Here is a 20371-nt window from a genome sequence, read left to right on the forward strand (position 1 = left end):
GACCCAGCTCTGTTGAGTATCCTGATTTCATCATTCCAGGAATCCCAGAAGGAGGTCGAAGAACCTCAGAAGAATTCTGCTATTTTGCTTATGAAATGGTAATTTCACCAATGGAGGCATACACAGTGGAAGGCCTGCAAACTGATTTAATATCAATTCATGCCCTTTACTTATATTCATAATGATATTTCTCTTAATATAATCAATCCTATGGCTAAAGGCAGTGCAAATATGAGAAGAAAATGTCTACATGTGAAGAAACATTATGTGAAAAACCCAAACATCAGAAGAAAGGACACGAAAATATACATTAACATTCCTTAATGTATTATGAATGTTTAAGACACCAGAGCAAACTGTATTCCTTCCCTAAACTTGACTAAAGTCACAATTTATTAAGGGGATCTAAGAACAAGGATTCACTGCTAAGTGGCCAAAGTAAACTCTAAGCATCACGGAATACGTGTTGTCCGTTGTTTTAATTTGCTTTGTTTCTTGAAGCGGCCCCAAGATTGTCAGGATGAAACAGCCCGAGTTTAAGCTGGAAATGCATGCTTCAACCAGCATCTGTAGATTTACTAATCACTGGATCCTAAAGTGTTTATGCATAGATGAATATTCTATATTTTGGGTGCAGTCCAGCAATGACTACATGGCGTCGCATTACATCATATATCCTTTTTAGTTGTTCCTCCTTAAATGCTACCAGCAATTCAAACCCACTCAGAAAATCTTTTAAAACATTGCATGTCTCCAAGTTTAGTAAACCAGCAATTTCCTCCTCATATTACCAGAACGAAATCCCACCTTAATTCTGACTTCTGAATCACTATGTTTACCATATTCCCACCCTTATTATTGACGGGCCTCTTGGCCCCACATAATTTATATAGTATATAAGCAGATAGACGAAGTGTAAAATGCTAATTTTCTACCATTGTTGAGTGGGGTGGGGATGGCCATGGCTACAAGTGCTGAAGCCTCAAGTGAATCATGGTGCTCTCCTCAACTCTATATCACATTCTGAAGCATTGCTTGATGTAATTCCTCTTGATGACAGTAATACCTACAGGCAAGTGTTACTGTGTCTAGGAACTAAGGGCACAGCAGGAGATAATGATGTATGGCAAAAGTGCAAGCAATATACATGGTTTCATATCTACTTCGTCCACTTTCTACAGCTCTGTCCATTAGAATAATTAATAGCAGTTCTTTGTTGCAATAGTTCCTTACCTTTCCTGGAGGCGGGCATGTTTCTTGACAGAGGTGCATTGATTGAGTATCTGCTCCATCTCTGTCCTCGGAGTCTTATGTGACTGATCAGCAGAACTTACTCCGGAAGAACATGAGCAGCAAAGGACCATGCTGTGCCAGTGGTACTGACCTCAGGCGAAAGCGCAGAAAGGGGAAAGGGTGCAAGGATGTATCCAGACCATCATAGTAGGAAGAGGATCCTGAAACCAAGAAGAAAATGCAGTGAAGCGTGATGCAGAGAACCTTAGAAGATGTGAATTTATATTTCACTGAAAGCAGTATGATATTCTAGTCAATATTAGCAAGCTTGAAGGGGCAGTTTAAAACAGTTTTGACTCGGATACCTTGTCACACTGGATTCTAGGTGCTGTGGCATAATCTTCCACTCTTAACCAGAGTTATTGGCAATAATGTATTTTGCAAGGTACATGCAGAATACATAAATACACGTTAACACATATCAACAGACAAGACAACCACTAACAAAATGAGCAACATCTTTATCACCGTTCCCCACAACTCCTCACATGTGCAGTCTGTATTGTCCTCCGCCTTTCAAAGTTTGATGACAGCCCTCCAATGAAAGCACTGGTACCACTTGAGCTTTATATGGCAATTTAGTGGCCTCAATGGATAATTTATAGGATCATAAAAGGAAACTATGATTTTTTTAAATGTTATAAAAGTATAAACCGCTGGGAATATTTTATCCACAATCGACTGCTTTTCCAGCCTTCAGAACTCTAAATTCTCTTTACAATCCAGACCATTTAATTAACTCTAAAATGTTAGTCGGACTTTGCAAATGAACGTAACTTTAAATTAGGGTAAGATGCTATCATTTCCATTCAGAAATGCCACGCCCACCCTGCCCTCTAGAATGAATCACCTACCATATATGAGAAGAATTAGGAGGAACAGATCTGATTATGTGCCTTGGATGACTGAGGTCAGGACTTTAGCTAAGTTTGAGCAGAAGCTGCGGTGGCACACAACGACAAAGTTCTCATTAACGTTTCCTTCTTTATTTACAGAAAAAGATGCAACATATCATGGCCACAATGCTTAATTTGTAAAACAATGAGTGCCAGTGCCCAATTGAATGTCTGTGCATGTAAAAGGCTACGTAGTCTCAAATCCACCTCATGCCACTTTAATCCACTACTAGACAACTCCCTGCACCTTTATCTCACTTTAGCCTGACCTGCTTTCCCCATTCATGATGGTTTATCTGCCTTCTCTTCCTTCATCTATCACTTTATTTGTTTTCCCTATCTTGCTCTCGGTAAATATCTCCTAAAAAAAAAAAATGTGCCGGTCCCCAAAAAAGAAGTGCCGGTGTACACCACCGGAAAACACCGGCTCAAATTAAACACTGCTTAGCCCACATATCAAAGTAACAAGCTTCTTTACTGCACCCAGTGTCATATTCATTACTCACATAGATCAAAGCATGCATGGACATGTTTGTCTTTTCATAAGGCACATGTTAGAACATACTTGATGTAAATGGTAGGTTTTATTATCCAACTTAATTGCATGAAAAATCAATAGCTGATTTGGCCTCCAGAAGATCTGAAACTGAGAACTTCGAGCTACCCGTAGATTTCCACAGTAAAAGTGTTATCCGATCAACCAATATAGTCAACTTTATCTGCAGGCCAGCAATATCAGCTAGTAATGTAAGTAATGTAGTTCGGAGGGCTAAGGAACGTGCTGATGAGATCCGTGTATCTCAGCTATCAAAACTGGCAAAATAGATCATATGGGTAATGTGTCAGGTGCTGTTCATCTGCAAGTTATGACTTGAACCCTTTCTTGGCTGTTCACAAAGATAATTGCACCTCTGAGCAATTTACCCAAGTAATTTATTTGTGCACTTTTGAGTAACTTCAATACTTTTGGTTATTCACAAAATCTGAGTATAAAGTTACTCAAAAGTGTAGACTTACACACCTTCAACCTCAGAGAAAACGGGTGGAGCCAAATTCATGAATGTAAGTTGCTACTGCAAAAAACAAACAGTAGCAAGTCTAGCCCCATACATGGCCGACCACTGATACGCAACACCCTTCCGTCGAAAAGAATGGAGACAGGGTCTTAAAATATTACCATATAGGAAATAAAGTTACATTAATTTAAGTTATATAAAATTAATTTACAAAAATATCACATTTAAAAACGTTTTTACTTTTTTATTATAAAGTTTAGTAAACCTTTTTAATTTTCCCTATACTTTACCATAGGGATCTCTCCAACACAACTGCGGAGTCTCTGTATGGTAAGGTATAGGGAAAAATAAAATGGTTTATTCAACTTGAATAAATATAGTAAACTATTTTAAAGGTCAATATTAGTGTACATTAATTTTATATGAAGAACACATTTAAAGCATGCTACAACACTATTAACTTGAATTGAATTTGAGCTTTTAATTAATGCTTTTGAATATAGTAAATTAAATATAGTTATTCTACTGAGGTTTAAATGAAGTATAATGAATTCCCATGTAAAGTTTGAAAAAATGCTATGCATTAATTGTTGTTGAAAGTGATGTATTGAAAATTCAAAAAAGTTTGTCAAAATATTTTATAATGCTTCATTTACAGATTAAAAAAAAAATTGGAACTATTATTAATTATTTAGTATAATTTAATACAAAAATATTTCCATTGGGATTTTATTTTAAGGCACTTCCTTAATTATTTTCTATGAGAAGGTGTTGCAGTACTAGTGGTTGGCCATGTGTGCAGAACTTACTTCAGCTCTGAGCTGGAATAATGTACTATTGTTTTGAGTACCCTTTTGACTGTAGTAACATAAGAAGTACAGTTTGTTAATAGCGATGGGCTTAAACTTTTGTGGGAGGGTGTTATCCCTACCTAAGCCCCTCCCTAATCCTACCTACACAACTCCTTACTCCCCCTAAACCCCTTACCTTTATCCAAACCCTCTCTGGCCCCTCTAACATATACTATTAAGTAGTAAACTAACGTGTAAGGATCATCTCATAGAAAAGATATGAGAGGCAAAGTTGGAGATTTACACTAGTAGGTTTGTGAGTATCATGTTGTAGTACTTTAGTTATACTATTTAATTCTACTAAACGTACTACAAAATGTAGTTTGTAGATAGGCCCTTTTTGGCTTTTCAGAGACCTCTGGAAAGTACATCATTATTGAAAGGGTGCACCACAGGACGGTTTGATTTGCATACAGATTCACTTCAGTCCACTGAGTTCTCCCACTACAGACAGCTAGTGGGGAGGGCTGGGTTCCCTCTCTTTTTCATTTGCTTATTATTTCCTGTAAAAAACTCTGGAGAGGAAGTCAAGATGGTGACCAACTGTAGTGCTTCTCGCTCTTCTCAAAGTAGTCATGTGGTAGTCTGTAGATAATAGTGCCCCGTTTTCTTACTTGAATGGCCTTCTGGATCTGCTTACCTGAGCTCTGCTCAGGTAAGCAGTCAAGCATCCGTCAAGCAGATGCTTGACGGATGAAGATCCTCCGATTGCTTCCTTCTGTGCTGACTTTCGTCCAGCAGACGGGTGCTAGGCTGCAACACTGCTGCTTCAGGATGACTCCCAAGCAGCCCAAACCAACCTATCTGCCGAAACAGTGTACAGCAGGCAGTCTGACACCACTAGGAGCAAGGTGCTTCCAGCCTTGCCCCGCTAATGATGGCAAATGTGACACCTCAACGCGTAGTAATCTGAGTGAATCTGGAAATCGCTCCCTGATATGTATAAAGGTCCTAATTACCAGATTCTTTACTGGATCCCCAGATATAAAAAAAGAAGGGTGTTCGGCTGGGGCAATGCATATATATATATGCTTACAACAACAGTAACAGTGATAAAAGACTTACCTTAGAAAAGTCACTCACTCCTACTAAAGGTACAGCATCTGACATCTGTACTATGATTCCTTAATGACCTACTACAGAACAAGTTTTTGACCTTACCAGAAATTCTATTGCTTTAAACAAAATGTTTGCACTGGAACATCTATGATCCCCGACTCAGATAAAACCAGTGGGAGCTACAATGACCTTATACAATGTGGAGGAGCAACTGTAACAGTTCTCAAACTGAACAGACACAGAACAGATACTGCAAATTGGGGATACAGCCAATACCTCGACAACAGCACAGTGTAGTGAACTAGATCGGGAGTTAGCAGCTTGAGTCTTAGGGCCTCACTTATGCGGATTTGGCATAGGGCAGCGCAGCAAGTCATCTTGCTGTGCTGCCTTTAATCAAAGTAAAATGGCAGGAATGCACCAGATGTATCAAATATGATGCATCCATGTCCTTTCCCCCTGTGCTAGTGCCGTTTCAGCAGCCTAGCACCAATGCATACGATGCAAGGTTGTCTGTGTCGTCGGCAGGATTATTTAAGTTCAGGAATGAGCACCTTCCAGCACAGAAACAATCCATTCTGCAGCACACATAGAAAGTGGAAGAAACAAGGAGAAATAAAGTTATTTCTTCTTGTTACCCCTCATCTCTGGAAGCGTAATATTTTGGTGAATTCCCAGGTTTACATGGTCTTGTAAATCTGGTTAAGGTTCAAAATCCATGGGTGTTGCTTGGGAACACCCACTGCAACGCCCATGGAATGGCTCCCTAGCACAGAGTAAGGCAATGCAGCGATTTGCGCTGTCTGTTGAGCTTTTCCTACAGAGAATATTACACTATGATGAAAGAAAAGCACCTGCGTTTGATGGCTATGCACTTAAGCTGCTAGCTTATGTTGATAATGTGGCAATAATAACTATTAATCCAAATACAGCTAGAAACAACATGGAGAGGGAAGTAGCACAGTTTGACATAGTCTTGGGATACTAGCTCAATAACAATAAGATACAGATCATTAATAACAACAACTTGTTGGCAGTTGGTAATAGAAGGACAGAGGGCCAGATGTAGGTGAAACAGATTTACCGATTTAAAATTACCGAATTTTACCGATTCGGTAATTTAAAATCGGTAAATCTATGGGGTCGACATGTAGGTATTCCAGATGTGCTGGAATACCGAATCGGAGGAATTCGTTATTTACCGATTCGGTAAATACCGAATCGGTAATGCCCATTCATTTCTATGGGCTTTGAAGCCCATAGGAATGAATGGGCATTACCAATTCGGTATTTACCGAATCGGAAAATACCGATTTTCACAAGGGTGCAGGGGGTGGCACTTTGACACCCTCCGGCACCCCCAAAACAGGCTCGGGTGCCATGTGGCAGGCAACATGCCCTAAGGGCAGGTCTGCCTGTCACATGGCATAGGTGTGCATGCACACATGTGCATGCACACCGGAATCGGTATTTTACCATCAAATTGGATTTGATGGTAAAAATACCGATTCGGTAAGGCTCCTGGGACTCTGAAGAGTCCCACCTACATATGGGAGGCTCAAATGCGGTAAATTTACTGATTTTTTATTTTACCGAATTGGTAAAATTACCGAATCGGTAATTTTACCGATTCGGTAAAATAATGCCCCCTACATGCCAATCACCTATTTACCGATCGGTAACGGCCGAAAATACCGATTTTCGGCCGTTACCGACCGACCTACATCGGGCCCAGAATGTGTTATGTACCTTGGGGTAAGAATATCAACTTCATTTGGGCAAATCTTTACACTAAATTCAATCCATTACTAAGCAAGAATATAACTGATATGAGACGTTTGAAGAATTTACTTTTAGCGGTCAGTGCCCATTGTAATATTATAAAAATGTCCATATTGTCTAAGATATTATATCTGTTTAGAGCAATTCCATTAGAATTTGGCACGAAATGCTTTCAGAAGTCAGATGTTGCTTGTAGCTCTTTGTGTGGGCATATCATGTTTTTTTAGGCTTCCACTTGGAAGTGGAGGCTGGGTTCTCCCTAAATTTAGATATTTTTATTCAGCAATGATACAACTTTTCAGATATTCAATTGTAGACAAGAGGTTTTCAAACAACTCCCCACTTTTTTGATCCCAGTGTTATATGGATATACTATAAGTAAAGTTACATTAGGCGTATTGTTAAAATGTACGGACAAAGTTATTTTAAAAAAAGTAAAATTCTATATAGTAGTGGCCACTATAAAATATGGACATAGACAGCCACTTTAAAGGAGATCACGAAATACAGCCTCTAAACCCCCAATGCGATCCACTGATTTCTCCCTTCTGTTCAGCCTGAATGGCTGTAGAACGTAGGATGATGTCACAGAATGTTTTAGTGCTTGGTCTTGGTGAGAGTGTCAGTTGAAGATTGGAGGCTGAGCAGCAGGTAGGCTGCTCCTGGTAGGGCTACTACTGATTACCATCTTACTTACTATCTACCTTCTCTCTACTTACCTGGAACTGGATAAAATAAACTTCATCCTTGGAACCTACTTCTCGGCTTACATTTGGACTTTTTTTCTTAGTAGGCAGGCCCGCACACCGAGTCCTTCTGGCAAGCCACCGTTCAGCACAACACACAAGGGAGTTCAATAGTGATTCCTCCTGGCAGCATAACAGTTCCTTCTGGCAGGGTAGAGGCTGTTGCGCTAGCAGCATCTGGTCACAAGTCCACGCAGTGTCTAAAATCATCAGGTCACAGCCCCTGTACTGATGCTACAAAAGACTTTGTTCTGGGGGCACTTCAAGCAAACTTTAGAAGTGCACAACACCCCCATTCAACCCCCAGTCCTGGCTGCAGATACACTACAGGGGGGCGGAAACAACATTGTAAATAGTGAGCACAGCCCTATTAAGGTGCATGTGACAACCCCTCCCACCAATCTAAATGCAGACCAGGTTATTCAGCTCGGCTATGAGTCACCCAGGAAAGGCAGGGCACACCACAACCCTCCTTGTGACTATCTATAGTGAATGCGCACCCCCAGCTCCTGCCAGTCTAAACCAGATGGTGTATATACAGCCAGGTAGGGCACACAGAGTCATAAGCACACAGAAATGCCCATTTCTAAAAGTGGCATTTATTAAGTAGTAACAACAAATGCGCTTTCACCAATAAGCAGGATTTATTACCACTATTCCAAATATACCAAACATGGCCATGCTACCCCTTTCATACCAGCAATTAGCACTGAAACATATGTCAGAGAATTCCAAATGCAAACCTATGGGAGTAACAGCCTCACAGCAGTGAGAGACCAAATAGGCTTTTTGTCACCACCAGGACATGCTACACAACAAGGGCACATGTCCTACCTTTTACCGACACAGCACCCTGCCCTTAGGGTTGGCCTGTATGTAGTAAAAGGGGAGTTTCACTTGGGAGACTCTTTACATGCCACGTCACTTTGGCAGTAAACTGCTCACTCAGGTCCTGCAGCAGCAGAGGCCTGATACAGGTTTGTAAGACTACTTCTGTGGTTGGCGCAAGCAGCACTGAAGGCCCACTAGTAGTATTTAATTTACATGCCTTGGGTATATAGGATACCACTATACAAGGGACTTACAGGTAAATTAAATATGCCAAACAGGTGTAGACCTATCTTGCCAAGTTTCCAGGAGAAAGCACATGCACTTTAGCATTGATCAGCAATGGTATTGTGCCCAGAGTCATAAAACCAACAAAAAACAGTTCAGACAAAATACAGGAGGAAGGCAAAAAGTTCTGGAATAACCCTGCAAAAAGGGCCAGGTCCAACATGAATGGATGGGCGTGAGTGAGTTTGCATGTGGATTGGTGAGTGACCCTGTCCGTGCGTGCGTGGCTCACCCCACAGTTCTGCCACATTACTCACAGACATGGCTCAGTCAAAGCCGCTGTCAGCATGGTCCTGATGCGCCACTGTCATATCCAGAATAGAACATACTGATTTCAGGTGGGTAAAGAAGGCTCTTAGGTTGTAGGGCAGGATGGCAGGATTACAAATATTTTTTATAGTTGTCTAGGGGGAGAGAGATGTTACCAAGAGCAATGGCTGAGAGTGGCAATGGTAGAGGCATTTTAAACCATTTGGGTAGAGGATGTAAGGGTGATACTGTGGGAGGTGGGAGTGGGTGGTGGCATGTCATATATAGTGTTTTTATTATATTTGAGGAGGGGAGTTGCTGAGTGTGGTGGGAAAGGAATGAGTGATAACCTAAGGGAGGTGTAAGTGAGGTGAGGGACAATATATTTTGTGTAGCCACTCATGACTCCTCACCCCTAGCACGGCTGCCCCTAGGATGAGCTTACAGGGCTGCCTCTTGGGTGCCACACACAGTAGAAAATGCATGGTAGATGTCAAACTATCAGTGATGGGGAGTTTTCTGTCTCTGGGTCCTGACTTGCCTTGCCTATTTGATAGTTACCCATTTATAGTTCTATAAATGCTTACTGTATAGACCTGGACCGTTGCTTAAAATGCGCATGAGTGTCACTCAACTATGAAATTAAAACTACTTTTGTTTATCGACCTGTGGTGGTAGACTGGCATGTAATACAATGTGATTCTTTCAGTCTCCTCCCTTTCTCTGCTATTAGTTATATAATATTTTAGCGAGCAATTACTTTACTAAAGGAAAACTATCTACAAATGGTATTGCACTTAGAATCCGTTCCGCTAACAAGCTAAATGTGTCAATGCTTTGTTCACATGATTTTTAAGGAGCTGAATATAAAGGTATGTAACATTAATATTCAGCTCCTTAAAAGTTTGGGAAGTTAGAGCATCTCAGTGTAATAGGTCTAGATTCAACTCTGCTTGGTTGACTACCAATTGAGGGGTAATCAGAAGCTGTCTGTTTTTTTGCAAAGTTTAAAAAGCATCATTAAAATGATTAATCAAATTCAGTGCGTTACATTAATAGTAAAACAGCCGCATAAGAGATTGTGGCGTAAAACTGCTGTGATGCATAAAAAAGAGACATTAACTATAGAAGGTCACATAAAAACTACTACGTAGCCAGTTTACAATATTATTGTACCATTATCAATAATGTAGATACTTTTGACTCTTTTAAATCCTGCTTTTTTAATACAAATGTTTGAAACTGTGTCATTCCTGATTAGATTTAATGCAATCAACTACAAATGTATTGCAACAATTTGTTTTTTAAGTTTCTCATTTCACTTGAATTCTATGCTGGTTTGTATCAAGAGTAATAACTTTTACAATGTTTACAAAAAAGTGTTCATTTAGATCAGTTCACGCAAAGTGCAGACACATCATTAAAAGCGGATATATTAAAATTTTGGGAGTACAGTAAAAATAAATATTAATTAAAAAAATCAAATTCGATTTAGCAAAAAAAGAAGATACACGCTAAAGCAAAAGGAGAGGAGAAAACGTTTGGGACATTAGATTTGCACAAGAATATTGCCCTGAAATATAAAAGGGCCAGTCAATAATTTGAAAATAGATATTTCCTGAATTGCTTGCATGCAGTTATTGTTTGACCTCTGTTCTTGAGGAATACCCTGCAGCATTGCGTGCCAGCACCCATGACCCTATCTGTAACCCTCATCCAACAGCTACTATTTCCCATCTCTGGAGAGAACTCGGGGGGATATTCTCAAGAACGTGTGATAATTATCACAAAATTAGCTTAATGCAACTTTGCACATAGCAGTCTATCCCGACAAAATAACACTGTGTTAACATTGTATTCCCAACCCGGCGGCACCATGCGATAATATCAGGATAATGCGCCAAACGACTGCGTAAAAATCAAGGCGACGCCAAAAAAATGCGAAACACAAATGCAAAAATTGCCGCAGAGCCTCAAATCGCAATACAAAAATCAGCAACAACCAGTGACAGGCCTGCAATTCCCACGCATTGTGCGGGAAAATGCACTATAAAACAACAACAAAAAAACACCAAAACCAAATCAAACTGCGTAGCACCATGAATGCCCCCGGACCAAGTGCAGAGGACAACCCGAACCCCACAAGCCAACGTGTTCGGGGAAGGGCAAGCAGAAGAGGAAGAGGAAGAGGGGGTTCAGTCCACAGGAAGACCGGATTGTCACAGAAGTGATAGAACACTACCAACAACTGTTTGTCACCTTATCTGCACCATTGGCAACACAATCGAAAGTATGGCAGTCAATTGTGAACAACGTGAATGCAGTAGGAGTGTTGAGGAGGTCAATGGAGGAAGTCAAGAGGCGCTGGCATGATTTGCAAAGCAAAACCAAACAGAAACTTGCTGCTCACAGGAAGGCAGAAAAGGCGACTGGAGGTGAGAGTCATGCGCCACAGTAAGAGCTGGATTAGCTGGAGGAAATGGTGGCCACAGTCATCAGTGTGGAGACGGTGCAAGGAGGTGGGAGCTCAGACACAGCTCGATATGACCTGACCCAACAGCAACAGGGTGAGTAATGACCAGTGACTGGTGGGGGCGGAGGGAGAGGGGTACACATGCACAATCATGTGTAGCACACTGCACACACCCAATAATTGTGGAACTTGTCCCTGATACCCTTGGCACACTGTAGCACACATAGAAACACCAAGTAGGCCCCAGTCCACTATGTGTACAAAGGGCCCCCCTCCCTATCACCAATCCCACAAACTACCCATGCACATGAGCGGAATCCAGCAAAGCAGCGGCTCTTTGAGCCACACTGACAATGCAAATGACACTGCATGACTGATAGCATGGTTGCAGCCAAAATACATGACATGTTGCACGACATGACAGTGAGGTGGCCCAGTGTGGATCACATCCTCAAAGTAGCAGCTCACACTTTAACACATCCACATGCACATACAACCCTGACGTCAACAACACATCTGCAGACAAACAATGCACAAGAGTACAAAAACCGTCCAAGAGCACAAATGACTCAAGTCGCCAACATACCAGCAACCGAAAAGCATACAAGTCAAAGGCACACTGCCTCAAAGGGATAAGGGGCTGCTAAATCAGAGATGCAGGGCCGACTCTCCAACAAGCAGCACACACACATAGCAATCACAGCACATCAACATTGACAACAATGTAGTACAAAGTGCACACTTACACTACAGGACAGAGGACACAACTGGTGCCCCTTGTGCGTAGAAACTGGCCAATCACATCTGGCATTGCAGGAAACTGTAAAATGATAATGTATGAGGGCAACCTCACATCTGTCATGTAGTCAAAATGTTCACTGTCTCCCATCAAATAGCCAGCTCCTCCAAAACAGTCACAATGTACATTGTCATGCTGTCTGTCCGGAAACATGTACAATGCGTCAACATACATGGAACATACTGTTAACCTGCATCTCCCCTTTACATTGCAGAGGGACAATCAACACATTCTGCAGAGCAGACCAGACATCTCTTCAATGAAGATGAAGAGGACCCCCTGGCCATCTGCTCCGACACCCTCCAACGGCTCCTAGACAGCCGCCATGTCCCACCTCCAGGAGCAGGGCAGCCCTGCTGCATCGAGGTGACCCCACCCCCTGCACAGACCACACAGCAGGAAGCACACACCATCAAGGCTGGCTCACAGGACCCCCACGACCAACACATGGCATTCAAACACCGTATGTTAGGGTGCCAGGAGAAGATGGCTGATTAGCTGCGGGTGGGTTTCGACCTCATGGCAGCCAAACTAGATGCCATACGTGGGTTTCATCAGGGACCACTTACAGTTCCTAACGGACACCCACTGTCCACTCCATGCCCTCCAACAATCCTTGGCTGACATTGCTGGGGCCATTACTCAGAAACAAGAACTGTCTAGTCAGACTGGCTCCAGTGATGACAGCACAGTGTTGGCACAGACGCGGAGGACAATGGAGACCATGGAGCCGATGCAGCCTGAAAGTATGGCTGCCACGGCTGAACACCAGAGAGATGTAGCTCGGCTCTTACATGCCCTGCAGATCCACATCTTGCCATTGCTGCCACAGAGCCTATCCCAGATGACAGCTGCAGGAACTTCAACACACACATTTTTGCAGCCCTACCACCTTCGCCCCCTGATGTGTCAGTGGCACACAGTGATACAGCCATAACACACCACCACACACACCTGACACACCGGACACAGAAGACATATCAAAGTAGTAAGATGTGGATGGTAACGACTGTGTGAGAAAGGAGGTAGTAGCATCCATCCCGCCATATGGCCTGTCCCTGCATGGTTCACCCCTATGCATCATGCCCTGGAACAACACCTTCCACTGCCCCCTGAAACACTCTGTGACATTCACCTGGACCCCGACATGGACTGCCATATCTGCTTTGGTTACCAATTACACAGCAATCGGGTTGCGGACTGACCTCGTCCTCTTCCGATTTACTTTTCATTCCCCCAAGGACTCTGGTTGGCCCTCCACTGGGCAACTATGTTATGTGGGCTTGGCATGTCCATGTACTGCTCCAGCTCTGACACTCCACAGAATGTGAATAAAACATTCCAAATCACACAGATGTGTCATGTCTATGTTCAATCAAGTATAAAAGTATGGATTAATGTAGGGACATTGATTGCACTAAAAGGTACACCCTGGTAAATGACATCAATGCGCATGTTTGAACTGACCAACATTGCCAATTAGATGACTGTGAAGGTGTGAACTAGCTGTGGCCTCATTGCACATAAACAACAATCTCACAACCCACCAAAGTAGCCCCACGACCATGTATTAATAAGTCTGTGTGTAAAAATATCAAATTCGATAGCAGGCCTGAAGTAGTGTTCCCATCACATGTGACAACAGAACACCTCTTCGCATACCTACTCACACACGTCTGTGTAGACACAGCCTGTTTTGATGGATCACATTGATCCACATGTCAAGAAGTTGGACACCATACTCACATTGCTGAAGGCATGTAAGAGCACAGGTCTACCAGCAACTATACCAACCACAATCTCTGGCTCACAGAGGTGGAGCTGTCAATAGGGACTCACCCCCAAAGGAAATGTGTCAGTCAGCCCTTCCCTATGTACGGACAATGCTCATTGAAGTACACGATTTGTCATTCTAATCAATACTGATCACAGTTGAACACTAGGGAAGTTGCTTAGACTTTATTAGCATGGGTGTGTCAGTACGGGCAAGACAAGGGCCACAACATGCAGACCAATGCAGCATAGGAACATGTCGAGATGCAAGAATTGGGGAGGAAAAAATGAACACAAATCATTACAGATAGCAACGCGCTCATCACACCTTGCCTTGCTGGACGAATCATGTGATGTTGGGCGTCTGCTCATTGCCCCGTGTCAGGGGACACGACCCACAGCCCATGTCATCTACATAGTGCTATACCACTGGACTGCGCCGACTGTGTGCTCTGCTGACAGTGAGCAGGTGAAAGGGTCCAACAAGGTCAACAATTGCCATGTGTGTACTCTCCCTCCAGCAGTATGTCAGATTTAGGAACGTTGCCATGGGACTGCATCACCTTGCAAAGGTGTGTGCCAACACGCGTAGGTGCACGCACCTGCATTCTGAGTACTGGTGAATGCAGACATGTCCACTGTTGTGGTGGGATATGTGACCTTTCCTCCAAGATGCGACAAAGTATTGGGACCTGTGCTCTGGGTTGCAATCAGTTGTGGCTGCAGGAACGTAGTTACTCGTCCATGAATGCAAGCGCAGCTTCATGGGCAATCAGTTCCAAGAGTATGTCGTTTTTTAGTTCAACGAACATGAGAGAGAGCCAATCCATTAACTGGTCCAGACAGATGTGCTCCGTCCAAGCTGCTTCACCAATCCGCAACACAGCCCGATAGGGAAGGGCCTCGATGAGGTCACTGTACACAATGACTTGTGCAATCTTCATCCCCAACTGCCAGCACATACGCCAAATATCAAGGCATCCCATGCACGGGTATCACAGTTGCACTCCTGGTCATGGCTAACAGGGGGCACACAGGCAAGTCATAATCACCTTGCCTTGCTGGACGAATCATGTGATGGTTCAGCTACCGTTGTGTTGGATAGGCAGACATCCATGGGACACTCAAATGTGCATGATCGACAGTTGAACCAGGGCTGGATGCAGGTGGCATATGCAAGGCGGAAGCTCAGACAGGACCTGAAGCGCAACACTGCCAGAGGCAGTGATCCCAACAGATGCAGCATACGTGCACGGTACAGTTCCACATGACAGGGGTTGTGCATGTGCCCGGGGTGGCCTGTCATTGCGTTTATTGGTCTCGTAGAACTGGCACTCTTCAGACCGGCGGCAGTTATGTGGATGATATGCCATAGCTCGGAGCAATGAGTCGTATGTGTATGCATCGTTTGGACATATGGGTTGTTTTTTACTTATGTGTCAAGGGCATCCCATGCAGGAGTACCTTAAGCAGGGACAACTATGTGTGGGGTGTGGACACGTTTGTCTTTCATTAGCGCAGTTCTTGGTGTGGGAGTCGTCAAAATCTGGTATGGTATCTCTCTGAGGGGGTGCCAGCCGCATTCAAGACCAAGGTCAGAGGTTCCGATGTCCTTCCGCCTTATGTATTGAGACAAAGGTGCTTTAATACCTAATGTTAGTCTGACTACTGCTTGCATTTTTGAAATGTGATGTGGCCTTCACGCTGCAATTGATGCCAGGCCTTAGACGTACGGTGCACCAATAGCGATACACACACAACAGTTGGCATGTATGAGCCAAGAGCCTGATTGCCCTTTCACTCCTTGTACCATCTCTTTTTTTCTCTCTTTCTCTCTCTCCCTCTCCCTCTCTCTTTCTCTCTCTCCCTCTTTCTCCCTCTCTCTCCCTCTCTTTCGCTCTGTCTCTGTCCTTTGATGAGTGCATGACACACCTTATCTTGAATTTTGTCTTGAAGGCTGTGACTTACAGATTGTCCAGGGATGACCTGCCATGAGTCTTCCAAATAGTTGTTTAGAGTCAAATTTGATTGTGATATTTTGTTTGGACTTTCAATGGTGAATTAATGATTCTCTTTGTTCTGTCCCCACATGAAAGTTAATTGCTGTAACTGTGCATCATCAGGCACATGATTTTGTTCATGATTTTGTAAAGTTGATGTGCAATATCTTGGTCTGGGGGATTTGTACCCGGGGTAGGGCCCGGGGCGGGGGTTAGGAGGGGCGGTCTTTGGGGTGGTGGGAGTGGGTGTTGTGGCCCTCTTGGGTGTCCGTGCTGCATGATCGTTGGCTCCATGGCATCTGTCGGACTTCAGATGTGGCTCTCGGCTGGACTCCCTTTTATGGTGCAGGTTGTCGTCCGACTTTATACCAGATAAGAACAGATGTTAAATCCTTGCTGCTAACATGCCTTATCGCCTGTTTTGTGATCTTATCACAGATCTGGCTGGTCGTTGAGAATGTTGTGACTCGGTGTTGTTGCAGCTTTTTGCACGGGAACGCCTACTCTGCATATCATTAGCGTTAGTTGCCGGGGTCATGATGTTTTTTGCGGCTGCTATCACAGCGGAACTGGTGATATCGGCTGTTAGCACCAGCTTGTGAAAGGGGCGATAAGTTTATCTAATTTACACAGAAAGTATCCAATAAACTCTAATCACAAACGACCATTGACATGACAAAAAGGAGGATTGTGAACTAAATTATTCAGTGACACCACGTGATACCATGTAACCAAATTCATGTGAGACACATACCCAAGGTGAGAATTTTCCTGTCAGTTGTCGATCTGTTTCGCCACTTTTACATCATATGGGTTCTCCTTACTTCACCATGTGGTACATATTCTCACTAGTACCCGTGGGGTGAAGGTGCGAGAAATCTTGTTAGACTACGATTAAAAGAGCTAGACCATTGCAGTCTTCCAGAAATATTGTGCTTGATAACTGATTGTAGTGTTTTCCCGATGGCACACACACCCTTGGTTATCCGTGGTATGAACGTGCGAGCTATAATTTCAAGGTGTGTTCTAAATAGTCGGATCACTGTAATCTGCCATAAATAGAGTGTTCGATTTGATTTTAGTTAATTCTCTAGCAATTGGCATCTTGTATGAATTGAAAACGCAATTGAAATCTGAAATTTCCATTGACTCGGACTACAAGGTCCAACATTCCTTGCGCGATCACGTGCACGCAAGGAAAGACGTGCGATTAAATGGGCTGCGCTCTATCCGTTTGGTGCCTCCCCAGTCTAGCGCAGAGGAACGCCTGGAGACACCGACGGATAGGTGAGCGCTGTAATGGTTCGTCCCAACGTGTTTGTTTGTTTTATGCGCAATGCACGGAGAGTGAGAGTGAGCTCTCGTATCGAGTGAAGTCACCATTTATCGCAAGTGAGACGATAACCGCTCGCTCTTCTGTCATGCCTCTATGGCGGGCCCATTGATGGTTCCGGTTCCCTTGAGTGCTATTGTTTTTTGCGTGCATTTTGCGTGAAAAGTTGAATGCCTTACCCCTAAGGAGCTACTAATTTCCAAAAAGAGAGATAATATCTGTTCGTGTGCCTGCTATTCAGCCGGCCTCTCCCAGTTGGCGATATAATTCACTGCGGAGTCGCCCTTGGGCTCTGATAGTGTTAAATTTTCATAAAATCATAGTATCGTCTAAACGACTGAGTGAATGCAAATGCAGAGATTGTGTATAACAATTGTGTTGGGCAATAGGACAGTGTGTTCATGTTCATAGAGGCGATCAAGATGTACGAATTGACACTATATACCATTCATGTCTTTGAATCTGGTCATTGATGTGGATTTTACTTCCTCATGGGAGAAACGGTGGAATGCTTATGTGTTTATGTATCTTTTTAATACAGAGCGATGCTCCTCAATTACCTGAGCTGCAGCCAGGTGAGGTGAGGCGCTATCCCCACACGAATTGGGTGAGTGATAACATGTTGAGATATACGTAATGACATGATCACAAAGATAACACTACTGATAAGTGTACTTTTTATAAAATTGTCTGTCTCTTTTCACTTTCTTTTCTTGTTCACATGACTATTTTTAGATTGTGGCAGAGCATCTGAACCTGAAAAACAGGTGATATGATTCCTTTTTATCTTTCTCACTATATTTGACAGCAGTAGCAACACCTAGGTCCTGATGAATGCATAGGCACTTTTCCTTATATGCAAAAACATGTTGACCACTCGCTGAGCAGATATTTTGTTAAACCTGTTATCTCACTATTGTTTTTATGCTTGGGGAGCTGAGAGAAAACATTAAAGGTTCCACTTCTACTCAGTCTTACCTAATTTTATCCTTTCACTAATCACTCACTTGCACTGCTTTTTTCAGTTGTCATACCACACTGACACCACTCACTAGATAAAAACGCAAGGTCTTCTTACTCCCATAGTCCTTTTTTCCAACTTTTGTGACTGTGTGTACACCAACTCCTGGGTAAGGAGAACCCATATGATGTAAAAGTGGCGGAACAGATCGACAACTGATGGGAAAATTCTCACCTTGGGTGTGTGTCTCACGTGAATTTGGTTACATGGTATCACGTGGTGTCACTGAATAATTTAGTTCACAATCCTCCTTTTTGTCATGTCAATGGTCGTTTGTGATTAGAGTTTATTTTTGACTCCTGGATACTTTCTGTGTAAATTAGGTTATTGTTGGGGGCGTGTATCTGGTTTGGAGTCCTTAAACTATCCCTTGGACCCTCTTCTATGTAGTGTGTTTTTTAGCGATATGTTTATCACCACTTTGGCTGAGATAAAACGCTGATAACTCAGCGATAAGTCCTCGAGAATATGCACCTGAGTATCCTCGCCCCCGACACTGCATATTTAGACCTTACTGGTGGCACACCTTTATGGGAGGTGCCCCTTGCTTGCAGCTATCTTTTCTGATCCTTTGTACATGGAAAGTCATTCTGCTTCCTGCATCCAGCCTTCCCTGCAGGGCATTGTTTTCCCTCCCCTACGCTGTATCATCTTGTAAAGTGCACTCTTCATGAGGAATGACTTCCTGGTACTAGATATAACTGGACAGAGAAGGTGGTTGCAACAGGTTAAGCAGGAACACAAATGTCTTCCCTTGTTTCAGAAAAAGGAAGTGAATCTCCATTCTTCAACATGGGAAGCACATTTTGACCTGAAAGAAGAGGAGAGGTTTGGCCTCTCGTTAACTACACTGGCTCTTCTTTTATAAACAAAGAGCTTCATGAGCTAGAGGAATTGACGGAAACATAGTAAGTGACTTAAACGGAATTCCAATGTAGATAGTAGCCAAAGTAGCTATTTAAGCCCAGGGGAGATGTGTTACCTGGGATGTGTGACTTTCACTTGAATACTCTGCCAGTTGTGCAAGTTGGGTTTCATGAGGCTCCTGCAATCGCCTGCTCTAGATAAAATAGCTGCCCAACACCATTTTGCAGTTGTAAACACTATGATAATTTGGGTTCGCAAAATCATTTTATTCATCTGGCACCTTGTTGCTTGTTGGCCCTAAACCAACTATATAGGCAGAAGATGGGCAGCCAACAATACATCCCTTACCGGTCATCCATGCAATGGTGGTTGTTGTATGTGTGCCAATTTGGTATGAAGGAAGTTTGCACTTCTGCTGCTGCCTACACCATACACGTGTTCTATTTGTTAGGGAAGCATGTAATGCTGCTCCTCGTGTTGCGCTCGACCTCTGTGCTTAATGAAGCTTAACTTACTCCCTCCAGTGCTACACCTCTATTCTGTGAAGCGGAAGCGTCCACTGAGAATGCTGTGCTGATACTGATCTATGTGACACTTATCGGCTACCCATTCACAGTGGCGACTCGCACAGGTAAAGCTGTGGGGCAGCGAGATGGGCGGGCTGGGTGGGGGGGTAGTGGATTGTGACAGTGTGACATATGACGGGAAAGTGGAGAGTAAATAAATAAATAAATAAAAGCACCTACTTTGCGCTCACAGCATCGCCGACTCAGCGATGATGCGAGCGCAAAGTAAGTGCTTTTATTTATTTATTTCCTTACTCTCCACTTTCCTGTCGTATGTCACACTCCACTACCTCCTAACTCAGCCCCGCCCGCCTCTCCACCCCACAGCACTACCTGTGCGAACCGCCACTGCCATGCAGCACCTTTTCTCTGCAATTGTGAGGTAACTTTCACTTCTATTTCCTATGCAATTGCGGTTGGTTTTTATGTAAGATGAACTTGCACTAACATTATCTGTGATACATCTATTCTGCATGCCTGAGAAAAGCTTCTGTAGCTGCCCAAATATGTTGGAAGGAAGTTTGTCCTATT

General features: G+C 43.2%; 1 protein-coding gene across 2 annotated transcripts in view; it reads right to left on the reverse strand.

The window, feature by feature from the left end:
• Positions 1-20371, reverse strand: part of PTPN7 (protein tyrosine phosphatase non-receptor type 7) — a 418932-nt gene that overhangs the window by 202573 nt on the left and 195988 nt on the right. For both annotated transcript variants that reach the window (XM_086923125.1, XM_086923126.1), the window contains one exon: positions 1234-1454. In XM_086923125.1, the coding sequence (XP_086779251.1) occupies positions 1234-1364 (131 nt within the window). In that variant the 5' untranslated portion in view covers positions 1365-1454. The remainder of the gene's footprint in view (positions 1-1233; positions 1455-20371) is intronic.

The sequence above is a fragment of the Lissotriton vulgaris genome, chromosome 5 (assembly GCF_964263255.1).
Source record: "Lissotriton vulgaris chromosome 5, aLisVul1.2, whole genome shotgun sequence".
NCBI lineage: Eukaryota > Metazoa > Chordata > Amphibia > Caudata > Salamandridae > Lissotriton > Lissotriton vulgaris.